Source organism: Neopsephotus bourkii, unplaced genomic scaffold (genome assembly GCF_033783945.1).
Source record: "Neopsephotus bourkii isolate Nb327-2 ecotype Australia unplaced genomic scaffold, CSIRO-AGI_Nbou_v1 NB_1189, whole genome shotgun sequence".
NCBI lineage: Eukaryota > Metazoa > Chordata > Aves > Psittaciformes > Psittacidae > Neopsephotus > Neopsephotus bourkii.
The window spans coordinates 4,839,010-4,866,463 of record NW_026901674.1 but is presented as its reverse complement, the minus strand read 5'-3'; the positions used below and the strand labels follow the sequence as shown (position 1 = coordinate 4,866,463).

The following is a 27,454-nucleotide window of genomic DNA, read 5'->3' as shown; positions in this document are numbered from 1 at the left end:
TAGTCCGGGAAAAGAGGACTATACACAAAACGAGAAATGCTGCTTTACGGTGTTCTTTGAGATCCGAAACGAATTATTTTATCTTGAGTAAACACAATTTCGGAGACACTTGCGGACCTTCCCACCACGTTTTATTGGGTGGATAATGTGCCCGCAGGTGGAAGCACGGCTAAATCGTTTCAGGCGACGGTGCTCTGTTATTAGGGAGTTTTGTCTCGCACCTAAAAACCCACTTCGATACCAAATACCTTGGAAGCACCGAGCAACTGAACGGATTTTTGTATTTATGTTTTATTTAGTTTCTTATACACTGAGACCTGTGACCGTTCAGCGGCCGCTTTAAAATCTCTCCCGACAGCGAACGGTCAAATTTTACCTTCACTGAAAGACGATTTTGAGAGCTTTGCGTTGTTTTTTTGCACAGCCGGTGTTAGGGCTTGTTTCTGAAAAGCAAAAACTACTGAAATATACTGCTCCTTCCGCTTTTTCTCCATAAAATTGTTTTCTTTTATGTCTTGCACGGTCTTTGGGTACCACAACAGCGCGGGGAGCACGGCGGGGATAACGGAGCGGGATAGCCGAGTATCTTTCGGGTACAGAGCGGACAGCTTGGATACAGTAAATCGAGTGGCGGCATTAGATGCTGCAGATATGTTATTTATACCGGTTGAAGAGGTTGCTCATGGCGGCCTCGGGACTGCCCCGCACAGCCCGGGTGCTTCCCCTTGCCCCTGAGCCGGCCGGTCCCCAGTCCCCGCTGGTGTCTGGAAGCGGCCTTTTCTTTCCAGGGCTCAGAGCGGAGCTTTTCCGACCTCATTTCTTATTTTCTGGGTGCTTTGGAAGCCCGGTTTAAAGCGTTAATTCCAAGCCAGCGAGGCTCAGGACCGCAGCCTCTCCCCGAACGCCGTAGCTCCGTCCAGGGGCAGGTTGTCGTTACAACGACAGGACCGGCGAGCGGACGTCGACCCACATCCGCCGCCAGCGCAGGACGCGGCCCGGTTCGCTTTTCGCCCCCGCCGAACACTTTCCCTTGCCAGCGGCTGACGGCCGGGAGAGGAAGGGGGGGGGGGGGGGGCATTATCAAAGGGGGTGTTTGTCTTTGATTTATCGTTTTCTGTCCCACTCGGGCAGGCGAACCTCGGATGTGCGGGGCCGGCAGTGGGTGCGCTGCTCGGGGGGGAGCATCCCCCGAGGCCGGCTGTGGATCTTCAGGCACCCGTCGGTAAAACCAGCAGCAAATCCACCCTTGAGCTCGTTTCCAACCCTCAGAGCTGGAAAACTCCAACTGGGAGATCCAAGTGGGACACCCCAGCCCTTACGAGAGGGTCTCGAAGACGCAGCACCGCCTGGACAGCGGGCACGAAGCACCCCGAAGGGACGGAGCCTCTTTGCCGCCCCGGCAGGATGAGCAGGGCTGCACGGAGCTGTCCGGCGGCTCCGGGTCTCCCCCCATATCGATGTGTGCTCAGATCGGGCAGCGGCCCCATCCAGGACTCCCCGGCTCCACGGGGATAGAGGGCGAAAGCTGCGGAGCCGGCTTCGTCCTCGTTTTGCACAGGTCGCCATCACCCCACCTTGCCGCTATGCCCGCTCTCACCCTCCCTGCTTCCCTCGAAGTGCCCCCGAGCCCTGTTCGTCCCCGGAGCCCTGCTCGGAGGGGCAGCGAGGAGCCTCGCTGGCTGCGGACCGCATCAGTGCATTCACCCGACCCCAGCAGCAGGAGAGGTGTGGGGGGACGACGACCCGCAGTGCGGCATCACTGGGGTTACAGCCTTTCCCCCTGGCTTTCAGGGGTCCTGCTTGCCCGGGCATGGCGGTGTGGTTTTATTTAAGCGTTGGGGCAGAGCGAGAGTCCTTCCCTCACCTCTCAGGTCGGCACCTGAAGGTCTCTAGCTGCTGGGAACGCCTAAACGCAGGAAGAGCCTCTTTCTCCCCATTAAATGCACACTGGGGGTGGAAGAAGGAGGCTCTTCCAGGAGGTATGAAGACCGTGGAGCTCAGAGATCACAGTCCCTTGGGTAAAAGAGCCTGTTTGGCCCAGCTAGCCCTCACCCCCAGCAATCAGTGCACTACACTGCACTCTGCCCTGATCAGAGAGGTGGATTTGCTGCCTCATTCCTTGGAGCAGAAGCAGCTCCTTTGCCCTCCTCCAGCCAGGTTCAGCTCTTCTGTGGCATAGATCTTCTGCCCAATAGTTTTCGTCCCTTTAAAGTCACAGTCATCTGAGAAGTGGCAAGTTTCCTTCATACCTTCACGGGAGCACTGGCGAGGTTCAATGATAGTGTGGAGGAGATGGAGCCCTCTTGTCCCCATGCAAGAGAACATGGAGATGGAAACACAGTCACGGGCAGGCCTTTCCCACGGCTCAGCTGCTGTGCTCCCCCAACCCATCTGCTGGCCTTTGCAAGGAAACAACAGTTTCCCTCCCAGCAGGGAGCACCACCCTGCCTTGCATATCTCAGCATGGATATGTGTGCATGGGAGAGTTCAGCGCCCTCCAAATAACTCCCCCGCCCCATCCCCATCCCAGTCATTGGAATGGATGTCCTGGTGTCTTCCAATCCTTATACTCCTCGCTCCATGTTTGCCCAGGCCAAGCCTGCAAGCTCAGATGCTATTTGGAGGGGAGGAGGCAGGTTTTTCCTCTCTGCACCCCTATGGAGCCCATGGGGTGGGGAAGGGTGGTACCTGCTGTGGCTGTCTATTATTTGGACATCCATATGCCAAGTCCCTGTCAGAGCTCTCCCAGGCAGACACCTCAGCATAAAATCTCTCTGAGATCTTCATTTCATTCCCTTCCAGGAGGGGTAGCTCCCCCTCTTCCTTCCCCTGTGAATTCTGAGTGACAAGGATGAAAGCAGAAATCAGGATAATTCCTCCCCCTTTACCTCTCAAAACATCCACAACCTTTCCCACTGTTGTGATATGCTGCAATGCTTCACTGCCTGGAGCTGTGCCTGGCTCTGGGAGGAGCCCTTCAGGATTTAGTGGCAATCCTGAGCGTGTGCCTGGTGACTTCCATGCCCAGCAGTTAAGCCACCATGGGGACCTCACTGAGCACATGAGAAACTTGGCCAAAAGCCCATGCTGGGTGTTTGTGAGCACTGTAAGCATGCAAGTGTGCTGGAGCTTAAAAGAAGGCTTGGGATTAAAAGCTAGGTTGTGATGGGAACATGGTTTATGGACTCAGGCAATCATCCACCATGGTAATTTCTTACTGTGAACCCCTCTGCTCATGAAGATGCTGCAGGTACATCAACAGCACATGGCTGCAGAGACTTTCAGCCACCCAAAACACAGCCATTCCTGGGAACTGCTGCTGCTCACACCACTTGGCTTGGGCATCTCTGCTTTCCTTGCATTTAATGTTCATATAGACACAGGAAAGAAAAGGGCTTGGAAGGTCATGGAATTTCATCATGGCCATCATGGATGACTGCCTCATTGGTACCTAGTTTATATGAAGTCACTGTATGTGGGTTCAACCAACCCTACTGTGCCCTACTAAACACCTTCTCACGTGGGAGGTGAACCAGAGCTCCTTTGTAAAAGAGGCCCATATGCAGAAAACATTACAGGAGAGGAAGAGAAGACACTAAGGGAATTGCCAGTGGAAGAGGGAACTGTTAAGGTGCCATTCCCAGGAGAGCTTGGGTAACTGCCCAAAGAGCAGAGAAGCCAAACTGCCTTTCCCCTCCTCTCAAAAAGCCCCTCACTCCTTGCCAATCTTACCTAAGGGAGAATTTCTTTCTGACCCCAGCTCTAGTGAGCCTGCAGGTACTAAGGCGTTATGTGGAATCCATCAGCCACAGTTGTTCTTGGTTTTATCCATGCCATTAAGCACTCGTTCCTAAATATATCCAAAGGAATACAGTCAAGGAAAAGAGAGCTCGATTGGGATCACGCTAGCCTCCACCTGCTCTATTAGGTAAACTAGTATTTTTTTAACCAAGCATCAACAGGTTAAGAAATAAAATGCATATCAGTGCAGCCTTTAGAGAACTGTATTTAGATTTACAAACAACATTGTAACTGGATCAACAGGCTATAATTAGAATTTAATAATCCAAGTGGAGGAGTAATACGCCTGCTGCTTGAAAAATTGGAGCCTTTCTTCTGCAGGTCTGAACACTCAGCTCTGCAGAATGGACTCCAACTTGCTTGACACAATTACTGTCCTAGTGAGGCAAACATGCTACAAATAAGAACAATAAGATCAACAATAGTCTAAGTCTAATACCATAAACAAAGGGAATAATCAGAACACCTCCTGCCCCAGCGCAATCCGCATAACTGGGACAACCAATTAGTGCGGTTATTAGGAAAATATGCAAGGAACTGTTATATTGTATGGACTTTTGAAAAGACTTGAAGGCTGGCAAATGAATCAGAGGCAAACCCATCAGATGTATTGATGACTATTAGACTTTGCATTTAGTTCTAAGGTCTTCCTGAGGCAGGGGTGACACTCTGCAGAACAGATGAAGGGGGGAGAAAGAGACCTGTGTAAACAAAATTCCCCTCATATTATATTCAAGTATGTATTATGAGCTGTATAATTAAACAAAAGGTTAATCCAAGGGATTCCACACTGGGATTAAACACACAAGCACCAAAATGGATACAGCCCACAGGATGTGCTGGTATCACAGCTGCCTCTAGAGGACATGGGTACAAAGCTCCTGCCACAGACTGACCACTGACCGTTGCAGCTCAGTCCAGTTTCCAGTCCCAGATATTAAAAGGAGACCTCACCTCTGTCCTGGTTTCAGCAGTAGCAGGCATTTTTCTCCTTAGTAGCTGGTGCAGTGCTGTGGTTTTGACTTTCAGCTTGGGAACAGTGCTGATAACACCAGTGTTTTTAGTTGCTGCTCAGTAATATTTAGTCTGACCAAGGACTTTGTGAGTCTCATGCTCTGCCAGGGAGGAGGGGAAGCCAGGAGGAAGCAGAGACAGGACACCTGACCCAAACTGACCAAAGAGGTATTCCATACCACAGCATGTCATGCCCACTATATAAACTGGGGACAGTTGCCCGGAAGGGCTAGATCACTGCTTGGTCAGGCTGGGTATTGGTCGGTGGGTGATGAGCGGTTGTGTTCTCTTCCCTTATTATTTCCCTTATCATTATTATTATTGGTGGTAGCAGCGGTGGTTTGTGTTATACCTTAGTGACTGGACTGCTCTTATCTCAACCCGTGGGAGTTATCATTATTTCTATTCTCCTCCCCATCCCTCTGGGAGCGGGGGGAGAAAAGGGGAGGGAGTGAGAGAGAAACTGCATGGTTCTGATTTACGGCTGGGCTTAAACCACGTCAGCCTTTCATATTGCTTGCTAAGCACACAATGAAAGAGATGAGGTAGGAACTCTTTCCTACTTTAGAACTCAAGCCAAAATCCAAAGAGCACTTGTGGGGGTATTACATCTGTTCGAAAATAAACCATGCACTATTAGCTTTTGTTTCCCAAAGGTTTATTTCCACAGCACAGAAATAGTCTGGATCACAATCTGTCCTGGCCAGAAGGCAATGGTCAGGGGTACCCCATGTCAAAAACTCAATTGAGAGGCTGCGATCAGCACAACTTTAATGAAACCCTGGACAGAAAGTATACATTCTCCAGTCTATTTTTAAATTATACTTGATTTCTTTCCATGCACTGACTCATCTTTGTCTTCTTGAAGTGCTTGGGGATTGCCAGAAACGTAATAACATTGGGAAGTGTTTCCTATGTGTATCCTGTTAGCCAGAGGTGCCTGACCCAAGCATGGCATGAGGACAAGCATCAGCCATTGGTAGGGCTCTGAGCCTTCCCAGCAAGTCAGAACCCTCCATGCTGTCCCTGGGTGCTGGTACATGCCCTCAGCCCATTGAGCTGGCTGGAAGGTGTGTAAAAAATAACTGACATGAGGAGACCCAATTCACTGATGAAATTCAGGTGTGCTGCTTATCCCAGCATCTTTATCCCAACACCCCAACATGCTTATCCCAGCATGTTTATCCCAGAATGCTTATTCCAACCTCCTGTCCCTGGGAAATCCTACAGTTTTGAAACAAGCCTGAGAGATGGAGGTTTAGTTGGGTGAGAGTCTGAGGGAATCAGCTGAGTCTGTTTAGCTCCTACCTCCTGAGCTGCCAGGATTGCACCAGTTCCCATGTATCTTTTGGGAGACAGCCATGACCTGACTTAGGTACCTCGTAGTGGAGATCCCTTAGAGCTCATCATTGTAACATGTACAGAAATGAAACCTCCCCCTTCAAAGACATCCCAGGTTTCACTGTCAGAGGTGCCTGACCAGTGTCACAGCAGTACCAGCTCTTTTCCCTGCTGAAACAGAAGCAGGAGAAATGGAGAGGATCTCCATCGCAGGCACTAAATCAGGGCCAGCACAGCTCCTTGTGACAGGGAGACAGCTTGGGGGGATGTCCTGTGTGACGGTGGGGAGAGCTGGTGAGGAGGATATGAGAGCAGATGCTCTTAAGCCAGTCAAGGGGAGATAGAGTTTGTAGACTGTCATAATGTCTCTGTCCCACTTTCATCTCATATTAGCCTACGGATCAGAGAGATCCAGTTGAGATTCAGAGGAGAGATTAATGTTAACTCAGGTTCTTGGTTATGTGGTTAAAATGACACTCGTCAAGCTAGCCATAAGGCTGCAGGCTGGTTAGGGGAACAGCCAGCAAGTACTTGCCATAGTTACACTTGCAAAACTTCGGAGATTTCCCTTCTTGCTCTCCCTCCCTTGCCTGCAAACCCAGGGGCTGCTCTTTTGGTGTCGTGCTACAAACAAGAGCTCTCAAAAAAGGAGCCAAGGTGCCCAGGAAAACAATGACAAGCACACACATGGCACAGTGTGGGGCTGCTGGTCTGTGCTGTCCTCTTGCTACAGCTCACAGCAGCTAAACATCAAGCCCCTCAGAACATGCATCTGGTTGACTGACCTAGCATTCTCAGATCTTTATTAACCCATAAGGCAACATGTAGGGGGAGATTACACATGACTGTGTGTATGTGTGTGTGTATTTGGTACCAGAAATTCACTGGCAAATTTGTAGAAGCCCACTCTTAGTGTCCCTGCTGCATTTAATGACTTGCTTTCCAAGAATGACTTCTACATAAAGTCAAATCCACTGAACTGGAAACCGGTCTTCATGCAGAGACATGCTACAGAGGCTGAGTGAGCTGGATGTCAGCTGCCAAAACCTCCCTGCAAAGATGCTGGCTTACTCTTATACCAGCCTGGCTTCCTAATGCTGCCAAATTTGCTGTTTAGAGTGGATGATCATTTTGCCAACTGTATCCTGTGCTACATCAAAAGCAGAGTGACCAGCAGGCTGAGGAAGGGGATTCTCCACCTTTACTCCACTCTCCCACCTGCAGTGCTGCATTCAGCTCTGAGGCCCCTAACACAAGAGAGGTGTGGACCTGCTCCAGAGAGTCCAGAGGGCACAGAGATGTTGCAAGCTCTGCTCTGGAGCCAGGCTGAGAGAGCTGGGCTGGGACAGCCTGGAGAAGAGAAGGCTCCTGAAGGGGAGACCTTAGAGCAGCTCCAGTGCCTAAAGGGGCAGCAGGAAACCTGGAGAGGGGTTTGGGACAAGGGCCTGTATGGACAGGCCAAGGGGAATGGCTTGAACCTGCCAGAGGGGAGACTGAGATGAGCTCTTAGGCAGAAGCTCTTCCCTGTGAGGGTGCTGAGGCGCTGGCACAGGGTGCCCAGAGAAGCTGTGGCTGCCCCATCCCTGGCAGTGTGCAAGGCCAGGTTGGACACAGGGGCCTGGAGCAATCTGCTCTAGTGGAAGGGGTCCCTGCCTGTGGCAGGGGCTGGGACTGGATGAGCTTTAAGGTCCCTTCCAACCCAAACCACTCTGGGATTCCATATTTCTATGATCTGGGGCTACCCAAGCTCTCGGCGGGGCGCGGTGGGGGATGCTCAGCATCCTCCGGTGCTTGCAGCCGAAGAGGGTCGATCTCTGCTCAGGGCCCGGAGGGGTCGGGGGGAGGGAGGGGGTCCCGGCACCCGGCCCGCGGGCTTCGAGCCCCCTCTTGCGGCAACTCGCTGGTATTTAGCACCGGCTTTTCCCCCGGCGCCGGGCGCGGCAGCAGCCACCTCTCCCCGCCCGGGATCCCGATCCCGATCCCGATCCCGATCCCGATCCCGATCCCGATCCCGATCCCGATCCGGGTCCCGATCCCGGTCCCGATCCCGACCCTACCTTTCTGCCTCCCGCTCCCATGAACTGTCCCCCATGGCTGACACGCTGTTTCCTTTGCGTAACTCCAATAATCTCTCCTGGAAGCCAGTGTTGAAGGTGGATGGAAGGCACGCGAGCCAGCCCTGGCCTGGAGGCAGGTTTTCCCAGCAGATGCCTCCTCTCGATGAACTCCTGTTCCTTTCAAGGGCTTGGAGATACTTGAAATGATTTCTTTGTCACAGAGATACCATCTTTAGCTCAGGAAGTCCGTGAACTGCAAATTGCTCGAGGCTAAAAGGCTGTTCTGGGAAAATATCACTCTATGTTTGCCCTGCTCTTGCACCCTTTCCTAAGCAACTGCTGATGGAAACAGGAGAGGGGGGGGAGATGCCGGGCTCGGTGGATGCTGCTCCTGCTCTACTGTAGCTGTTCTCATGCCTCTTTGGGCAGGCCTGACAGCACTGGCAGATGTGCGCTTTAGGAACCACTTTGCAATGGGGTTTTGTTGCCAAAATTTGTCTATTTATACAGGGTTTTTTTGGCTGTGACTCCAGTGCTTTGGCTATGGCACAATTCACCCCTTCCTGGGACTGCAGAAATCTGCTCTGACCCAAGCAAAGTGGGAGTGCACCCATATTGGTGAGAGCATCTTAATCTGGTTTTCTTCTTCAGGAAGCTAGAGGCTGCCTCTTAAAGCAGATGGATGGGCACTGTAGTCTCTGTGGCTCACCTTCTTCACCATGTCCTGTCCTGGCAACTCCTCACAAGGCCACCTTACGCTTGCTGTTCATAAGAACCTGCTTTGCTGTCGCTTGCGGTAGGGAAGTTCAGCCAGGTTTTGCTGCACAGAAACTTCCCCCAGCACAGTAGGGCCATACAATGGAGCTGTCAATCCTTAGCAGTGTGTGAATACCTTGGGTATGTGTTCTGTAACACACGTGCTCAGCTGAGTCTGTGTGTGCTCTGGGGAAGAGTTTGTCTGGGAATGGTTTGCTGTTGAACGAGCAGTTCCCAAGTCTTGCTCCTGAATAACCAGTTGGTAATGACCACAACCTCAACCTGGTTCCCATGGACTTTCCTTCATAGGAGTGTAGTAGTGATGGGAGGAATTGCATGATCCCAGGAAAAGCAGGCGGCAAGAGGTATCCTCAAGGAGAAACAGCCTGTTCTTTCTAGCAGTGTGCTCACAGCCTAAATGTTCAGACTGAAATTTTCCATAGCATATATCTGCTGCAGAACCTAAAGGCAAAATAAATATTGCATAGATGTTCACTGAGTGAACTGTACCCATTTTGTGTAATGATTGAGGCCATGGTCTGGATAAAGATATAGAATGACTTCATGTAAAGAATTAAATCCATGCAAATGCATAAGGGGATGTGTCCAGGTTGAGTACTCAACTTAGCCATCTCAAACATGTCTTTATAAGAGTGCGATGCTGTCCTGGGCTGGGATTTTCCTTTGCAATATTGCATACTGTATGTGTTGCACATTCCTTCTACAAGACGTCAGAAATCAGCAAGATCTGGGGCACGGAAAGCAAAAGAGAAGCCCAGCAGGAGCCAGGAGTACAGTCTGAGGGATGAATCTACAGCTAGAATATCTGCAATCACTTATTAAGGAAAAAAAAAGCTAATTCTGCTTTCATATCCATTTAAATGAGTTATGTGAGTTTAAATGAAAGCAGAGTCTGACCAAATTCTGCTACAAATCAGCTACATAAAAGCATTAAGTTGAATGCTTAATTGGTATAAATGGCGTATTTCTGCTATTAGTGTTGGGCTGAAAGCAACCTCAGTCTCAAAATATTGAACAAAACCTGTGATCATTTCAGAAGGGTGAAAAAGGCCCAAAATGACAAAGGGAACTTCCCAAAATAATTTACTTTTACTTCCGTAAACATCTGACTGCAAAGGAGAGAGGTTCTTCGTACTGCTGGGATGGAATTGCAGGAAGGAGGGCCCCTCTGTCCTTTGGCAACCCTCTTGTGCATTTGCAAACAAACCTCAGTTACATCCAGAGCTCCTGGCTTTAAGATGCCTCATCCAGCCTCCCAGATTGGTCATGTTATAGCAAATCCCTCATTCAGATTGGAAATACTTGGAAGACATTGACCTGTAGCAAGTCCTGGCAACTCTCTAGTTCCCACCCAGGGTAGAGGAATCAGATACCCACCTGAGAATCACTTCAGATCAAGTATTCAGAGAATCACTTTAAGCAGATAACACACCAGAAATTACTGTCTAAGCACTCAGGAGATGGTGAAAGAGGGTTTTAAGCAGCTCGGTTATAGCACTTCAGAGGTGGGGTTGTGGTGTTGCAGCAGCTTGGATTCAGCAGTAGGATCCAGGCTTCAGCATCAGAGAGTGAGCAGCTGCAGGTGAGGGCAATGGAAGATCTTCTCCTCCCATCTAGATGCAGTGTGAGATTCAGGTGGAGCAAACACACACCTGGTTTGCTCTGCTTGGGCAGGCAAATGAGAGCAGAGAGGAGGCACATGCTTGTGATGGTGCTTATACTCTGTGGTGGTGCTCAGTGCTGCTGTCGCTGGTGCTCAGCATGGCTTGGGCTTTTTTGACCATTGCTATGAGCAGGCACCCAGGCCATGCCATGAGTTCCCTCCATGAGCAGAGGGGTGAAGGGACAGGGGTGATCCTGTCCTCTGATGGGGTGCTCTGGTTATTGGCACTCAGTGCTTCAAGCTTCAGTGTGTCCAGAGATGCTTTTCTGCCTTTGAGGTTTGTTAGCAAAGGGGGGTTAGCCAAGAGCTGTTAAGAGATACCACTTACAGCTGTGTGGGGAATGGAGGTTGAATTTATGGGTAAAATGAGGGGGAAAATGTGGTTTGGATGAAATAACTTTTTACATTAAACCAATGTGCAAACAAAAGCAAAATAGGTGTCTGGTGGTCTTGGCCCCAGTGATCCCCAACGCCACCTGGTGTCTAGTGATGCTGCCCAATGGTGCTCATGGTGCATGGAACCAGCACTGACCCCCTGCCCTGTATCACAGATACAAAGATTCAGGCCATGCAGAGCTTCCTTCTACACATCTGGGCAGACGGATTGTGATTGTGGGTTGTGATGTTCCATCCTTGTGTCTCTGGTTCTATGCAGCCATCCCAACTGCAAGTGCCCCATCACAAATGCTTGCAGCTGCAGGAGGCATGTTCAGCAAACGATAGAGATCCTTCTTGCTTGGCCCCAGATTTCAGTGCTCCTGCTAGAATCTCTCTGACCTTTTCAATACAGCTTCTTGCTGGAGTTTTAAAGAACAACTCCTATAACCCTGAAGGCTTTGCAGCCACTGCTGTTGTGGCAGATTTGATCTAATAACAGATTGATTTCTCAGATGTGGCTGTTTTCTAATAGCTGTACCTGTACAATGAACGAAACATACCACAGCTCTACAATACACAGAATTGTAAAGGGATTTAGGGTGGAAGGGCTCTCTGGAGGTTTCTGGCTCTAGCTGCAAAGATAGATCAGGCTTCTCATGGCCTTATCCAGCTGAATGCTAAAAATCTCCAAGTACTGAGGTTTTACAGGCTGAGGGTTTCTGGGCCCCTCTTCTGGTCTGTAACCACCACCCTTGTGATGTTATTTTTCCCCTTCTTGCATCTAATCGGCTTTTTCCTTGTCATTGCCTCTTGCCCATTTTCTGTGCACCTCTGATAAAAAGTTTAACTCAGTTTTCTCTATAATCCTCTTCAGATGGTTAAAGGCAGCAATTAGTTCACTTGTTAAACTTATTTTCTCTGCTCTAAACTCCCCTGGTTGCTTCAGGAAATCTTCATTGGTCATATGCTCTGGACACCTAAATATCTTAGCAGACCTCCACTGCTGGACACCTAAACACTGGTCATGTAAGTCATATATAAGACCTCATAGCAGCCTTCCAGTATCTGAAAGGGGCCTATATGAATGCTAGGGAGGAGCTCTTCATTAGGGACTGTAGTGATAGGACAAGGGGTAATGGGTTAAAACTGAAACAGGGGAAGTTTAGTTTGGATATAAGAAGGAAATTCTTTCCTGTTAGGGTGGTGAGGCACTGGAATGGGTTTCCCAGGGAGGTTGTGAATGCTCCATCCCGGGCAGTGTTCAAGGCCAGATTGGACAGAGCCTTGGGTGATATGGTTTAGAGCGAGGTGTCCCTGTCCATGGCAGGGGGGTTGGAACTGGATGATCTTAAGGTCCTTTCCAGCCCTAACTATTCTATGATTCTATGATATGCTCTGTACCTCCACTGGACTCTCCAGGTTGTTGATATTACATCTATTTCAGTTGAATAACTTAGAACAAACCGGGCAATTATAATTATTGTTGTTGTTATTTTCTACATAGTGTTCTTAAAGACTAGCCCATAGTTCAACTGATACACTGCAGTACATTCATCATGAACAACTCCTAATTTGAGGAGCTAGACAGTAACTGTTCATCAACACATAAAGCTCAAGATGATTAGCTAGAAAATGTGAGTTAGAAATGAATCTGACCCTAAAATACAGCATTTACTGCAGCTGTTTATAGAAAGACATGGATGAGATAAATATTCCCAAAGATGGTCCAAGGAAATCCTTACAGGGGATTCTGTCCCTCAAGAACACAAGCAGGGAGATGCTAGCTCTGAGGCAATGTGAATGGCCTCTTTCTCAAGAAATGTTAGCTTAGGCAGCCTAAAATAATTTAAATATGAGCACTTTTAACTAAATGCTCTGGTAAAAAGCAAGGATCACAGCTCCCCACCTTCTCCTGTGTGTGACATCCAGCAAGGAGATAGGCTTTGGGAGAGGAGCAGCTTTATGTAACCCCAATCAGGATTGGAGAAAGCAGTTCCTGTGTGTGCCCCACTGAGGGATAACTGATGCCACAGAGGGATCAGGCATTAAAATCTCCCAGTTATCGAGTGCCAGCTCCCCTCCTTGAGCAGCATGCTCTCATTAGACCCAGCTGTTGTCTACAGCAGAAGAGTCTGCTGATCTATAGCTTTTGCAGGGCAGTTGTTTTGGAAGTGGCCATCATTGGTGGTGTGGTTTATGCCAGATTTACTGGAACCATAATTACACCTTCCCCTGACCAGAGGTACTGAAACAAATCTGTTGGCTTGTTGAGCTCCACAGGAGTGGTTTTGCTGGCAGAGAGCATGAGTTTTGGTTTGTACACATCCTGCCAATACAGTTACAGCAGCAGCGAGCCTGGCAGAGTTTACTGAAGCAGATACGCTGTGTTTCCAAGCTTTGCATGGGACTGGGACCTGTGACATGCTGAAATGAGATGATGGGCTTTGTGCCCTTGTGGTGTACTGTGCCTCTGAGCTATTTAAGATATGATAGATGAGCTAGAGCAGCTGATCTGAAGGTGTAATGTGATGGGGGTCTGTTTTGAGGCAAACATCTCACTTGCTAGGGGTGAATTTATTCATTGTTGCGACCAGATATTTCTTCTCTCTGGGTCTTGTGGGTACAAACAGCTTTCAGGAAGGGAAGAAGCTGACTGGGGGACCTCTCCTGAAGAATACCATGATCCAGGGAGAGCATACTCAGTTCTGCATGCTACTGAAATTCAGTGCCTGTCCATGTGCCTCCACAGGGAGAGGTCTTCTATAATCTGAAAGAAATTCCTGGCATGCAGACTGACAGATCCTGGAAAGCACAATGTGATCCCAATAGCTGTATTGAGCTGATGCTATTGTACCATTGTATAGTGAAAGAAGCTGAGCAGCAGCCTCTTGCAGAGTGCATAAGAAGGCAGCACAAGAATGGCTTCCGCTGCAGATCTCCCTTCACCATCAGTTAGACTGAAAGAATGAGGAAAAGGCAGCAGTGTCCACAAAGCAGCCTGCAGAGTCGTTATCTGACTGTGCTGAGGGCTGCTGCAGCTCCATTGTGTGCGGAGCACTTGATTTCCAGCCAGACTTATGGACTTGGGCATACCTTTTGGATAAAATATGTCTATTGTGCTCCATCCCCTTCTTGCTTGCAGCATGAGGAGGGCAGTGGTGGAGCAAAGACATTCTGGTGCTGTAGGATCCAGGAGGCTGAGCTTCTTGTCAAGACCAGCACTGCCAGCACACGTTACTGCATGGGGACATGTGGTCACCTCCAGTTCTGTCTCCTCTGGATATGCAGGACCTTCGGGATTCATCTGAAATCCTGGTGCAACATCTATACAAACGTTTCTCTCAGATGTTCAACCTCTCCTTTCTGATATGTTTTTCATGTCTTTCATTTTAGATAAAAGATAAATCCATCCCTTTCCATTCCAAGTGTTGCATTAGCTGTTGTTCTCCCCTATAGCCCCATCTGTAACCAGCTGGCTTTGGTTGCCTGGCAGGATTCAGCAGTAACCCTCCTTGAACTTATATTCGTCCTGCACTCTAGCTGCTCCTCCCACGTGCCTCAAGCTCCCAAGTGACTGTGGAGAAGGTTAGTGCCATTTAGATGGCTTTCTGCATGCAGCCTCAGTGACAGGCAGTGAGTGTTGCTGGTGGTGGGCAGCCTGGGTGCCAGGCAGTCTTGGGAAGAGCCCGCAGCCCCTGAGTGCAATGTGGTCTTCATGAACCTGCCAGGTCCATTACCCATGGGGCCTGTGGCCCAGATGACTCATTCACAAGTGCTACAAGATTCTTCTTTTTTTCTTGAGAGGAGTGGAAGAAAACAATTTATTCCACAATTAGTTTTTATAAGAAATTCCTTGGGAAAAAATGGGCAATTTTACATGCAGCTCTTTCTCCCCCAAAGCATTTTGCAGAAGGCACTTTCATAATGGAGTCTTACATCAACCCAGCAGGATCACATCACCAAGGAACTGTGGCTTTAACTAATTAAAACTGTGAAGCTACATTTGGAGGGGTCTAGTGCTTGAAGGAGTGTTCCCCACTAAGGTGGCAAAATGCTGTTTACCGAATCACTAAAAAGCACTTAAAAGCTATTCCCGTGACTGCTAAAAACATTTGAAGGGCCAGTGTTGCAAAGGGTAAGATAATGAATGGTGTATTAGCTGAAATGGGTGGGACAGGGTTTGAAAAGTTCATGTATGCCTGCTCAGAGCTAAAGGAAATGAGCAGAACTGAAAGAAATCTCAAGTGTCAACTCACTGATGTCCCAAGGCACACCCATATGTGAAAATATCTTCCCCCCCTTGAACCCACAATGACTGGTGAGTGGTAGGATAATGGATATAAAACTATTGCAAGAGTACTTCACACAAAAGGGGAACAGAAATTACTGAGACTGTCATTAGGAAAATTGGGACAAAAATAAGTGATGGAAAATTTAGCCTGATGCTTAAGAAACTCTGAGCCTCTGACATTAATCCATGGCCAGTCTGACTGTCAGTGATGGGAAGCAGAAAGAGGTGTCTGATTGTCAGCCTCCTACAGACTCCTGCCCTTCGGTTTACAAAGTGCTGTGGATGGCTGAGGGCAGAAAATACTGTAAGCAGTGCACTCTGGGGATTAATGCTTCTTAATGACCCCAGAGCTGTTCCAAATACACTTTTGACCTCAATGCTATGAATAATATTTGGCCAATACTCCAGCCTGCAAAGGATGACTGCTTGTCTGGATTCTGTTTAACTGAACACGTATATGACATTGGAAATGAGATCAATAGATGGTTTTTGTAGTACTTCACATACTGGGAATCAGGAGGGACTATGCTACTCACAGAGCCCATCTCAGAAGTGTGCTGGTAGATATTTACAGCTAAAAGCTTGTTCCTGTATATGAGGTTTTAGATTCCTCTCTTTTAAACTGCTTATATACATACGGGGCCACATTAATAATAATAAGGAATAAACCTATTTTTAAAGGTAGATTTGTCATGTTAAATCCGAGGGGGTTTTTGCCAGTTTGAACGGTGTAAAATTGCTCTGTTAGAATGAGTCATGATGCTTAGCTTTTCTGCAGCATATAATCTCACATGCTCTAATGTTAATTAAATTCCAAAGAAACAGTTTTCTGATCTCTCTACAGGGAGCTTGTTTGCCTTAAAATGAAACTACTGGGCTGAGATAGTCTCCACTATACTAGCATTACGTTCACTACATTAACTCAGTAAAGACTTTGGCATAAGACATGTAGCTGAACCTCAGTAATCCCCTTTGCTTATCTGGAAACCCGGGGCTCCTGCTCGGTGTCTCATTTGCAGCGGGGTCTCATTGCGATATTAACCTTTCCATTTGTTATAACACCCTGAAGCGTTATCACATCATTCAAATGAGCCACGCAAGCAAATGAGCAACGTACACAGAGCTGGGAGGTGACGGTGGCCAGGCTTTGTTTGCAAAGCCTTCCCCAGGCTGAATGAGAACTGTTGCACTGCATCTGTCAGCGCTTGATTTTACTTCTCCATGGCCCTTTTGAAAGGGGCTGGAGGAGTGTTGTCCATCCAGAAGCAGCTTCCCCTCCCAGTCCCAAATGTATTCCGACTTAGCACATGGTTCAGATAGCAGAATGAGCAGAAGCTTTTGCCGCAGAGCTGCAGAGCTTTGCAGCAGCCAAGCCCTCCACATTTGCTTGCATCCCTGGCTTCTGGGTGCAAATGCACATCAAGTTTTGGGAGAGAAAAGGCATTGAGATTACAAGTTCCCTAAGGAGGAAGGGGTAACATTTCCCCCATTTGCAGTGCATGCCTGCTCCTTCTAAGCTATTGCTGGTTGCTCAGGTTTGGGGAAGAAGTGGAAGAAGAGGGGCAAGTGAAGTCTTTCTACCCAGAGAATGATTTGGGGTAGGGGAGAAGGGTGGAGAAATATCTGGTTAGCTCACGAGTGAACGAAGGCTGGTCCTGCTCTTTGGTGAAAAATTTGCCCATCAAACGTGTTTTCTGGCTGTTTGACTTCATCCATGCTAAAAAAAGAGGATAAACAGAGATTAATACCTAAGCCTTGGTTGATCCTGGGGCATACGAAGAGTGTTTGCCTTTCGTAACTGAAATGATGGGACCACTTGCTTGGCTTTGGTGTGAACAAAGAATGAAATAGGAAATGCTCCTATTCAGGGTGAGAGGCTTGGACATCTTTGAATCCACTTGGCATTATACGCAGTGTCAGGATGCTAGTCCTGAGTGCTCTCAAATATTCCCAGAGGTTACAAGCTCAAGCACTTGACTCAAGCGAAAGCTGATGGATACAAAGGAAGCTAAACCTTCTCCTGTGGTATGCAATGGGCCCTACACAGCCAATTAGTGCATTTCTCTCTCCATCCCAGCAGTGTGATGTGTAAGTGGACAGTGGGGAGAACAGGAGGTACCAGGGGAACTCATAATCCAGAGGAATATGGTTGGGGTAAGGAGGAGAAAAATAATTGCAAGGTGCCTTAAAAGCACATGTCACTCATCTAGTGAGACAGATATGCTCTGCACAAATATCATATGTCTGCGTTAGGGCTGGGCTTGGGCCAGAACTGCTCCTGGGCCCCACTGCGGGCTGAAATCCCACAGGGACAGGTTTCAAGAGCCTGAGGGATGGGGTAAGCACAGTGGGTGGGAGGTGGAAAGAGACCTCTGAAAGTGTTCACAGACACTACTACTGAAACCTCGCTGACAACCACCATGCCTTCGTCACCATGTGGGGTGTCTTTATGTCTGGGGATCAAATTTGATGTTTACACAGCCTTGAAACTGCTTTCTTAGTACAACTCCTGCTGCTCCGTGTTTCCTGTTGATTTGGGGTGGGTTTGTCTGCTTGGGGTTGATACCTCATTCATACAGAAACACTCATTTTCTTGGGGAGCTCAGGTATATTAGTGCATTGTGGAAATACTTTCTGCAGTCATATGCTAGAGCAATAGATTAAATCCTTCATGATCCTTGTTAACATTAAATCTTGAACGGAATGTTTCTAATTCTCATTGTCATGAAGAACAACCAGGCGGAGGTCTTAGACCTTTATCAAATAATATTTCCATCACAGTCAATGACAGATGCAACAAAAGCAAACTATTTAGTCTCTTGCCATTGTTTTTAATAAGGCACTTGTCATCCTTCAACTCACTTTGGTTGAAGCAGGTATTTGCCAGTGCAGTATGTTGAATCCAATGTGTTTCATAGAAGAGAGGCAAACACAGCAGGTCTTTGACATGGTAGATGACTTGATGCAGGAAGAGTTTCATGATTCTTGGAAAATCATCTCACTGCCCAAACAGTGAACTTCTTGGTTTAACCATTGTAATCCAGGAACATCAGGTACTATAGGAATTCTAACATCGAATCTCAGACCTGTTTGGGTTGGAAAGGACCTTAAGGTCATCTGGTTCCAACCCCCCTGCCACGGGCAGGAATGCCTTACATTAGAACATGTCAGCCAAGGCTCTGTCCAACCCTTGTAGCTATGGTCACAAACCTTCCTTTCAAGCAGCACCTCCAGAGCACTCACATTTGCCCCTGTCAAAGAAATGGAAATTAGGAAAAGTGCAGGCTTGCTGTCCATTAACATGACCAGAAAATGCATATTGCAAAAATCTTGCTCAATACAAGTACCAGTAACACAATTTGGAATAACTTGTGGTTAGTGGGATTTGCTTTTAAGCAACTGAATTCAAATATGTAATACAGCAATAGTGGGAAAGGGTTTAGATTAAGCAAATAATGTAAAAATCATTTCTGAGTACAGGGTTATCAAATTGTCTCACTGTCACAAACTCAGAGCCTGATGTTGCAAATGACTGAGAAGCTCCTGGGACCTGCTAAATACTTTGCAGTCCAAACATGTATAGGAGGAGGCTGAGAAGATTTTAAAGCACTTTGGAGGAAAGAGGTTTGTACCTGAGATGTAGATGAAAAAAATCCACAGGACAAATTGTGTCAGAATTACCCTAGTGGGCAATGAGAGCCTTTTGCAGAAGAACATAAATGTGAATATTAAGCCTCAGACCTAGGGCCCATTTGGCCCAGTACCCTGTTTCACTTTTCCAGCTGCAAACTATCTTCAGTTCAGCTGAACCCCTTGTGGTTTGTAGTCAGTATTAACGATTGTTCTTCTAAACATCTCTGCATCCTCTTCCTTAATGTACGTAAACCCAACATTCTTTGGCAGAGAATTGTCCAGCTATGTGAGAAAACAGCCCATTTTATTTGTTTTAAAGCAGGTTTCTACTTGCTTTATATGGTGGTCCCGAATTCTGGTCCCAGAAGAGTCTACAAACCTGCTCTCTCTAGGTCACCCATATATTTAAAGGCTGCTGTTATATATTGCATCACTTACTGCTTTATTTCCCCTAGCGAAAGGCACTACTCAGTCATTCCTTGTCTGAAAGCTGTCCATACTTTCAGTCATCCTTGTTGCTGTTTGAAACTTCCCCAGTTTTAATATGTGTTATCTGAGAGCAGGGTACAGGAACCACATTGGAGTGTCTACAACCTCCAGGTATGTGGACACTTTGAAGATTCAGCAGGACAGGGAGCTGGGAAATCTAGTCTAGGTTGTGCTTTGCTTAGAAAGGCTGGACCAGATGATCCTTGAGGTCCCTTCCAACCTGGGATTCCATGATTCTATGAAAACTCTCCAAATGAAGCTAGTGTCTGTGCTTCTAGCATGGAGCACTCCACTGCCTACTGCTCTTCCAGCTGCCCCTTTGACTTCTCTGTGTCCCCTGATCCTCTGTTAAGGACACCAAACCTAAGTACAACCTTTTAGGATGTTCTATTGCTTTTGATTAATTATGAGAACTGGCAATTTTTCAGGTCAATAGGAAAAATAAAAAAGAGCTTGGCTGCAATAAGAGGATTTATAAATCTGTTGTCAAAAAACAAGACTGAGTCAATGAGGCAGATAACCAGAACAGTACAAGCACACAGGCTTATTTTTGTCTTAGCCCTGATGAAAGCCTCTTTTCTATAGTGGAGGTTTCCATACTGATGAGCATATTATATCTTGTGATCCAATTTGCTGAGAGTTTGACCTAGAAGAAATCACTGTAAGCGTGTAGGATTTCTTTGCAGTATGGACATGTTGCTTGTATACAGCTCAGTAGGTCTTGGCTGCACAAGGCTGCTTCAATTTTTAATGAAAGACTCCTAGAGATGAAATATTTAACACCTCTTTCTGTAAAGTCCAACTCCCCTTACTACTACTACTACCATTATAAAGGGCAGTGATACTGCTTATTGCTCTAAGTGTTTTAGAGTGATGGATGGAAAGAACTGAACTGAATCCTGCAGTTCTTTCTTACTGAGGTCAGTGAGAGTTTCAATTAATAGGAAGATTTTAATCAAGTGAGAACTGGGAAAGACCTTATTGATCCTTTTTTTTTCTGGAGAAAAATCCTTCAAAAATCAAGAAAACCCTCCCACAAAGATGATGTATGGAGAGAGATTCTTTAAGCCATCTGAAAGAGAAATGAATTATTCTACGGTTTGCCCAGATGATGATAGCTAAATTTAAGCGACAACCACTAGTGCCAACCCCTTCTTTTGATTAATTTTAGCTTCTCTGTTTATTTGTGGGATAAATCTTTAAAGAAATCCATCCATTACAACGCACATTTTCCCTCCTGGCAGTTGGGAATGTTTCTGCTGTATCAATGGGAAACTATAGTTCAGAACAAGAAGCTTTAACCATGAGTTGGCTCCAATGGAAACCCACAGAAGCTGGTAATCTGTGTGCATTATAACACTGGCTGATCAATAGTAATTCAGGGATAGAGTGGAGTGAGAAATATTTCAAAGCTTGATTAGTTGTGCTCCTTTTCCATTGGGAATGTAGTGTAATCTTCACTTATAAAGACATGTGATCTGAAAGCCCGAGGCAGAGCAATCCTTGTTTCCACAGGAGAAGCTTTTCAAGGATGCAAAAGCTTTCACATCCTTATCTTTGCTTCTAAAAGCTGTGACTTCTCCACAGAATTAAAAGAGAGGAAAAAGCAAAAGCAATGGCATCAACATCTCAGCCTCTACGAGGTAAAAGGGCATGTAAAAAAATCTTCTGGGCAGTGTTTCCTCATGCCTGCTTCATTCTGTCTCTTGTGATCTATGCTTTCCTGGGGGCTGTCATGTTTTCCCACATTGAAGGTAACCGGAAGGTCAATTTAAGTGAAGAATATAGAAAATTCATGCAGAATTTGTGGTACATCTCCAGAAATTTATCAGGTATGTACTGGGATTTCAAATTGACTTGGCTGTACAGGGAGATACTCAATCTCTTGCCTTTTCAATGGGATTTTTGGCTTTTGAAAACATTCTTCAAAATACTATCAGCTGAACCTGCAAACAGGATTTTCCCTCTGCCTAGCTAATGACTGCTGCTGTTTGCTTGTCTTCTTTAGCTGTGATTTTTGTCTGCAAGCTTCCCTGGTCCCTGCATTCCTACCTGAAAGCGCTTTTCCTGGGGTGCCTGTGTTCTCCCTTTTGCTCAAGTTCCTGAAAGAGCAGCTGAGATTCCCAAAGCATTTCCCTCTGATTGCTGGGACTGAATCCTCTGTCTCAGAAAGTCTCTTCCAGCTCCCTCTTCACAGCTCTGGGCTTCCCTACCAACCCTATAGTGATGGGATGGAGAGGGTAGATGAGATGAGAAGGGATAGAAATCCTCCTGTATCTGTGTTGGGACTCATACACAGACTCGGACTTTCAGTCAGGTAGCTGTGTCTTTAAGTAAAAAGAATACAGATCCTTTGGGGAGACCAAAATGAAACAGGACATTCGGAGTTGAATATTCAATCTTCCTGCCCTGCTTCTTTATGCTTATTTTTGTGTCATATTTTGAATTTGTTGGGGCATAGTCTATTTTATTTGCTTATTTTTTTCTTGTTGCTTTATTCACTGAAGCCACCTGATTTTTTTCTGGAGGTAAAGGGGAGGGTGAATGTCTTTATCTCCTAAAAGAGTACAAGCAAGTCTCAGATGGAGAAAACATTACTGGAATAACAGGCTGGCTGCTTCCTCAGTGGTGGTGTGCAAACACTCATTGTCTCTCCTGTTGTTACTGTAACAGATAATATGACAGAAAATGAGGAGATATTTAAGGAAGAAATCCATGCACTGCTCAATACAGCTGAACGAGACTGGTTTGTCAACCCAAAAGACAAATGGACTTTCTTTGGGTCTCTCTTTTTCTGCTGCACAGTATTCACAACTGTGGGTAAGTTCAGAGTTAAAGCAACCCCCAGCGAATCAGTTGGTATTGCTGCTTTGTCTAATGTATTTCTTCCATGGAATTAGAACAAACAACCAAACCTAAAACCCAAATCCCCTTCTATGTTCTTCCTGAGTAGTGATGATGAGTCTGCTAGGGGCTCTGCAAACGCCGACTGCAGAGATGTAGTTGAGTCACAGAAGCAAGTTGGAATTTAGTAAGTAGTGATGATACACACTAATTAGCTGCATCACTACATGCATACTATAACATGTACTTATATATGACAGGTACCCAAAACTAGTATATTAAAGTAAAAAGAAAGCTCAATTTTACTGTCAAACCTTATCCTTCCCATTATTGTGCGTTATGGTGGGTAATGTTCTCCTCACTGGAAGAGGTAATTCATTATGCATATATTGTCTTTCAATTTCTTCCCTATTATTTATGTCTAACCCAGCTTTGTAAATCTATGGCTCTATAATTAACCATGCTATAGTTGTTCACACTTCTCTGTGTTAACAGCATGTGGTGATGTTTAGGTCACACCTCTGAAACCTTTCATTCTGACTTCATGCTTCAAAGGAGGACTTAGATCAAGTATTTGTTGCTAATAGGTGTCTATTTCCATTGCAGTATTAGGAACTGATATGCAGTATTAGGAACTGATATACAGTATATGCAGTATTAGGAACTAATAAATAACTTCAGGTTGGAGTCAATTTAGCTATCTTTAATTACCTAGGAGGACAGAGGCATCTAGTCTGAAGATCAGTGGTTTGAGCTGCCTCTCCCCACTGCCCTAGGAGCTTGTTTACTGGCTCAGCTAAGCAAGATTTCTGGATAGCTGAATATAAGCTCAAGATAAGTTTTAACCCCTGTAATTGCACCTCAGTCTTTTAATGCATAAAAATTGAGAAAAGGCAAAAAGAAAATCACTCTGTACAATAACTACAATAATGAATCTCACAACAATAAATCTCACAATTGCTTCATCAGTAAGGATTAGCAGTCCTGGTTAGCCAATGCGAAAGAGAATGACAGAGATTAAATAGTTTTTCAGTGCCTTACAGCAAAGGAGGGACCAGGTTTGGATTCAGACCAAAGGCTATGGCAGCCTTTAGTGAAAAGAAACATGAATGGATGAAGAAAATGAAGGAAAACTTGCCTCAGCATATGAGCTAATAAACTTAGAGGCTAAGCAACTGGCCTGGAAAACCATCTAGAAAAGAGCAATGTTTTTGAAGTGAGAGAAGAAATTATTGATGTCATTTTGGGGGATGAGAAGAAAAATGTTTTTTAAAATTAAATACAATTGATATAATGCTGATGTTTTCTCCCACGGTAATGGAAAAGCACTAATTTACAATTGAAGTTTCATATCCAATATGTTAGAGGAAGGAAATACAAATACCCAGATTGAATTTAGGGAAAGGGCATATCTTCTGCTACCATGTTAAGTATCATAAAGGCCATGCGTCTGGTAGTACTTCACTGTTTGTAATCTTTAGTGCTTGAGAATAAATCTGCATTTCCTCATGTGAGAAACATGTGCTTCCTCACTTGATGTTTTGTTTTTTTAGTGTTTAAGAGACTCTGAAAACATGAAATACATACAAACACCATGTTAGTACAATATATGCCATTAGAGCTAGGTCTGATGAATAAGGGACAATTTCAAATGCTGTTATTAGCTTACCGTTGATCACAAGTATTTTTGGTGGAGAAATGATGTGTAAAGTATACATCTCATTGTCCCAGTTTGATCTAAACTACTGTCCCAGTTTCAGAATTCAATCATCTAGACCTGAATCTCCTCAAAGCTCAGGGAGTTTCATCCCTAGGGATCATTCAGTCATACTGTGAGGCCCTGGAGGCTGGCCAGGAAATGATCCCCCAGCTCCTCATGCACAGTCCATTAGCTTTCCCAACATAAGCCCTCAGCTCGACTTCCCTGCAGAGGGATCCATGGGCTCAAGACCTCTCCCTTTTGGATCCTTCTTGACTCAGCTTCCCAGGTCAGGAAATCTGCCCAGTAACAGTCTCTAGCAGGACAGAGGCTGCACGCTAGCCTTGGGCTGGACCAAACCTTTTGTTTCCCCTCCCTAAATGGCCTCTTGTTGTCAACAGGTTAAGTCAAAGAGCTGATGAGGTGCACATAATATAGGAAGAGTTAATTCATCAAAACTGACAAACTCCAAACCTCCAAGTGCTTGAAGAAGAAGGATGCTCAGATTAGTGGTTTCTGAGACTCAGATATTTTAATAGCTTCAAAGCAAAGCAAAAGAACAGTATTCTCTGTGCTAAAAGTTGATTTTTAAAGTGAACAGCAATAAAAAACTCAGAGGATGTGAATAGCTAATACATCATAATGTTATGTCTCCCTTCTCTTCCTCTTTTTGTTCAAGGTTATGGCAATACCTATCCTGTGACACGGGCTGGAAAGTATCTCTGTATGTTGTATGCTTTATGTGGCATCCCTCTGATGTTCTTGGTCCTGACAGACATGGGAGACATCCTTGCGACTGTCTTATCCAAGTGTTACAATGAATTCAGAAAGCTCCAGTCAAAACTTCTAGCCTCTAAACTCTGTTCTGGACGCACATGCAACAAAGGGGACAAACTGAAATCCAGAGCGCAGTCCAACATAGTCATCAATGAGCCCTTGAGTATTATGGAAGTGCTGAAAAGTCAACCGGGCGTTAAAAGGAAGCTGGTCAAATGCCGCAACGCTGAGATATTTGAGATGTTAATTGCCAGAGAGAATGAATGTACAGGCCCAGTGAGAAACAAGAGCATTGAGAGGTGGAGCTCATGTCCTGAACTAGCCAGGGGAAAGACAATGTCAAGAGTCATGGAGAATTTTGACAAAATTGGGAAGCAGTTAGAAAAGTTAGATGTGCCCATCGTGTTAATGGTGTTAGTTATCTTTGTGTACATCTCCTGTGCGGCTGCTATTCTTCCAAACTGGGAAACAAGGTTGGATTTTCAGGAAGCCTTTTATTTCTGCTTTATCACCTTGACAACTATTGGATTTGGAGATACACAACTGGAACACCCCAAGTTTTTCTTGTTTTTTTCCCTCTATATTATTATTGGCATGGAAATAGTTTTCATTGCTTTTAAGCTGGGCCAAGACCGCTTAATTGGTTTGTATAAAAAGGTGATCTCATTTTGTGGGGAGAAAAAGATGCCGTCAATGAAGATATATCCAAAATAAGTAATTCCTCCTTCACTTGTAAGCATTGGCCACTACAATGAGATGAAACTTTCTTTGCATTTCTGCCTAGGGGTGGCAGGAGGTATACCTTATTCTGATTTCTTCTGAGAATCTAATTGAAAATGGATGAATACCTCAGGACACACTTGGAGAAGGCATCTCCAGGAAGTACTTTCCAGCAGGATCCCACCTCCTGAATAATGATGATGCATGATGAAAAAGGAGAGGGCTCTCCCTGCCAGTGCTCCCTAGCACCTTTAGCAAAGCCTTTCGCTCCTCTCTCCCATCACAAGCCAGTATAGGGTATCTTTTTCAGCACTTGTCCAAGCAAGTCCTAGATCACAATGTCATCATGCCACCTTGTCTGCAGCTAGGGACAGCTTAGTTGTGGCTGTCAATACTGAACTGTGTCAGAATGCCATTGCAATATGATTTATCATCAGAGAGAACTGGGGAGAAGGACTGTGAACCCAGCTGCTATTCTGTCATGACTGCATGTATTGCAAATATTGCACCTTTATGTAGGCCAGAGGAATTCTAAAATTAAAAGGAGGACACCAAATTTCCACCTCTTTCTCTGTCCCCTGTCCAGAAATCGATCAGAAAACTGTTCATCAATTCATGGTTGAAACCACTTCTTTTCCATCATGGTTTATCATATCTTTGCTCATCCCAGAGTCAGTATGTCTTGTGGTATCCAGCTATAGAAGTGCTTGTGACAAGGTCTGCCCTTGTGATGGTAAGGGGAAAACACGGAACAAACTTCAAGGTGAGTACAGCTGTGGAATGAACCTCCAACTCTTTGCTGACGGTCTGGGAACACCGACCCCAGAAGTCCTCACTCCTCATCCAGGTTTTACTCTGCACAGACTGCTTGACTTCTGGGAGTTCCTTGACCCATAGACAGAAAAGTGTGCCTATTTCAATGTGATGTGGTGAGGATCCTGTAGTTATATATCTGTAGAGTGCATTAATACATGAATAATGCTGTATCTTCAAGATTTTGCTTATATTATTCATAATCTGGATCAAGCTGTCAATGATAGATTTTTTTTCTCCCTGACAAACCAAAAACCACCAAAACACTCTATGAAAGAAATCACTGACTTTAATTAACCTGTTAACCTGTAAATTGTATACATGCTCACTGACTGTGAATGACATCTCTAGGTATTAAAGCATGTTTGATTATGCTTTATGTACATTATTCTCCATAGCAAATATGCCATTTGAAGCTGAGACCTTTAGGGTATTTACATGGCATCTTACCTCTGTTATACTCCATCTACATGGTAATGTGTATTCAGTCTTTATCAATAATTATTTATGATTAATCACTGATGATATGCAAAATATATAATGAATGATATTATACAGAAAAGTTCTTTATAAAAATACCAATAAAGAATACAGCAGCTGGAAGGAACTCCTGTTAACTTTTTCATTTTTGCCATGACTTTGGCTTCACGTACAAAGTCCCTCTGTTCAGCCTGCTCTCATACTACTCTATTTTATGTCTTTGGATTAAAATCAGTGTAGGACCTTGGACCCATGCCAGTGTTTTCAGAAATCAATGAAGAGACTGGTATGATTTAACGGGCTTTGAAACAGAGAACTGTACTTCCTGCTCCTCAGGGCTTTTTCTTGTGATATACCTAACATAGCCAGCATTAGTTGGAATTGGCCTTTATAACATGATTAGTTTCTCTCATATCAATGAGATCTCATTTATGGAGAGGGATTACCTCTGAATTCATGCCCTATAGATTTTTCACTGGTGTGATATCTTGATACCTTCACATTTACTTTACAGACTTAGGGAATTTTGGCTGGACTTGCAATAAGGATTATACACCAAATCGTTCTAGTTATGGCAAAGGGATGGTGGTAAACAGCTTTCCTTCCTATAGAACCCACCAGTTATGGCAGATTAAAATGTATTCTACAGAAGAAGAGAGAATAAATCATATTGCCAT

General features: G+C 45.5%; 1 protein-coding gene across 1 annotated transcript; it reads left to right on the top strand.

Moving 5' to 3' along the window:
* Positions 1–20,970: 20,970 nt before the first annotated feature.
* KCNK18 (potassium two pore domain channel subfamily K member 18) lies at positions 20,971–26,615 on the top strand. Its single transcript, XM_061364262.1, has 3 exons — positions 20,971–21,276; positions 22,118–22,264; positions 24,667–26,615. Exons 1-3 carry the CDS (start codon positions 21,060–21,062, stop codon positions 25,476–25,478), a joined length of 1,176 nt encoding a protein of 391 aa, XP_061220246.1. The 5' UTR covers positions 20,971–21,059; the 3' UTR covers positions 25,479–26,615.
* Positions 26,616–27,454: the final 839 nt, after the last annotated feature.

Coding starts and splice junctions, on each gene's coding strand:
- KCNK18 (XM_061364262.1), top strand. CDS start 21,060: ATGGCATCAACATCTCAGCCTCTACGAGGTAAAAGGGCATGTAAAAAA. Junction 21,277..22,117: donor CATCTCCAGAAATTTATCAG/GTATGTACTGGG, acceptor TTACTGTAACAG/ATAATATGACAGAAAATGAG. Junction 22,265..24,666: donor CACAGTATTCACAACTGTGG/GTAAGTTCAGAG, acceptor TTTTTGTTCAAG/GTTATGGCAATACCTATCCT.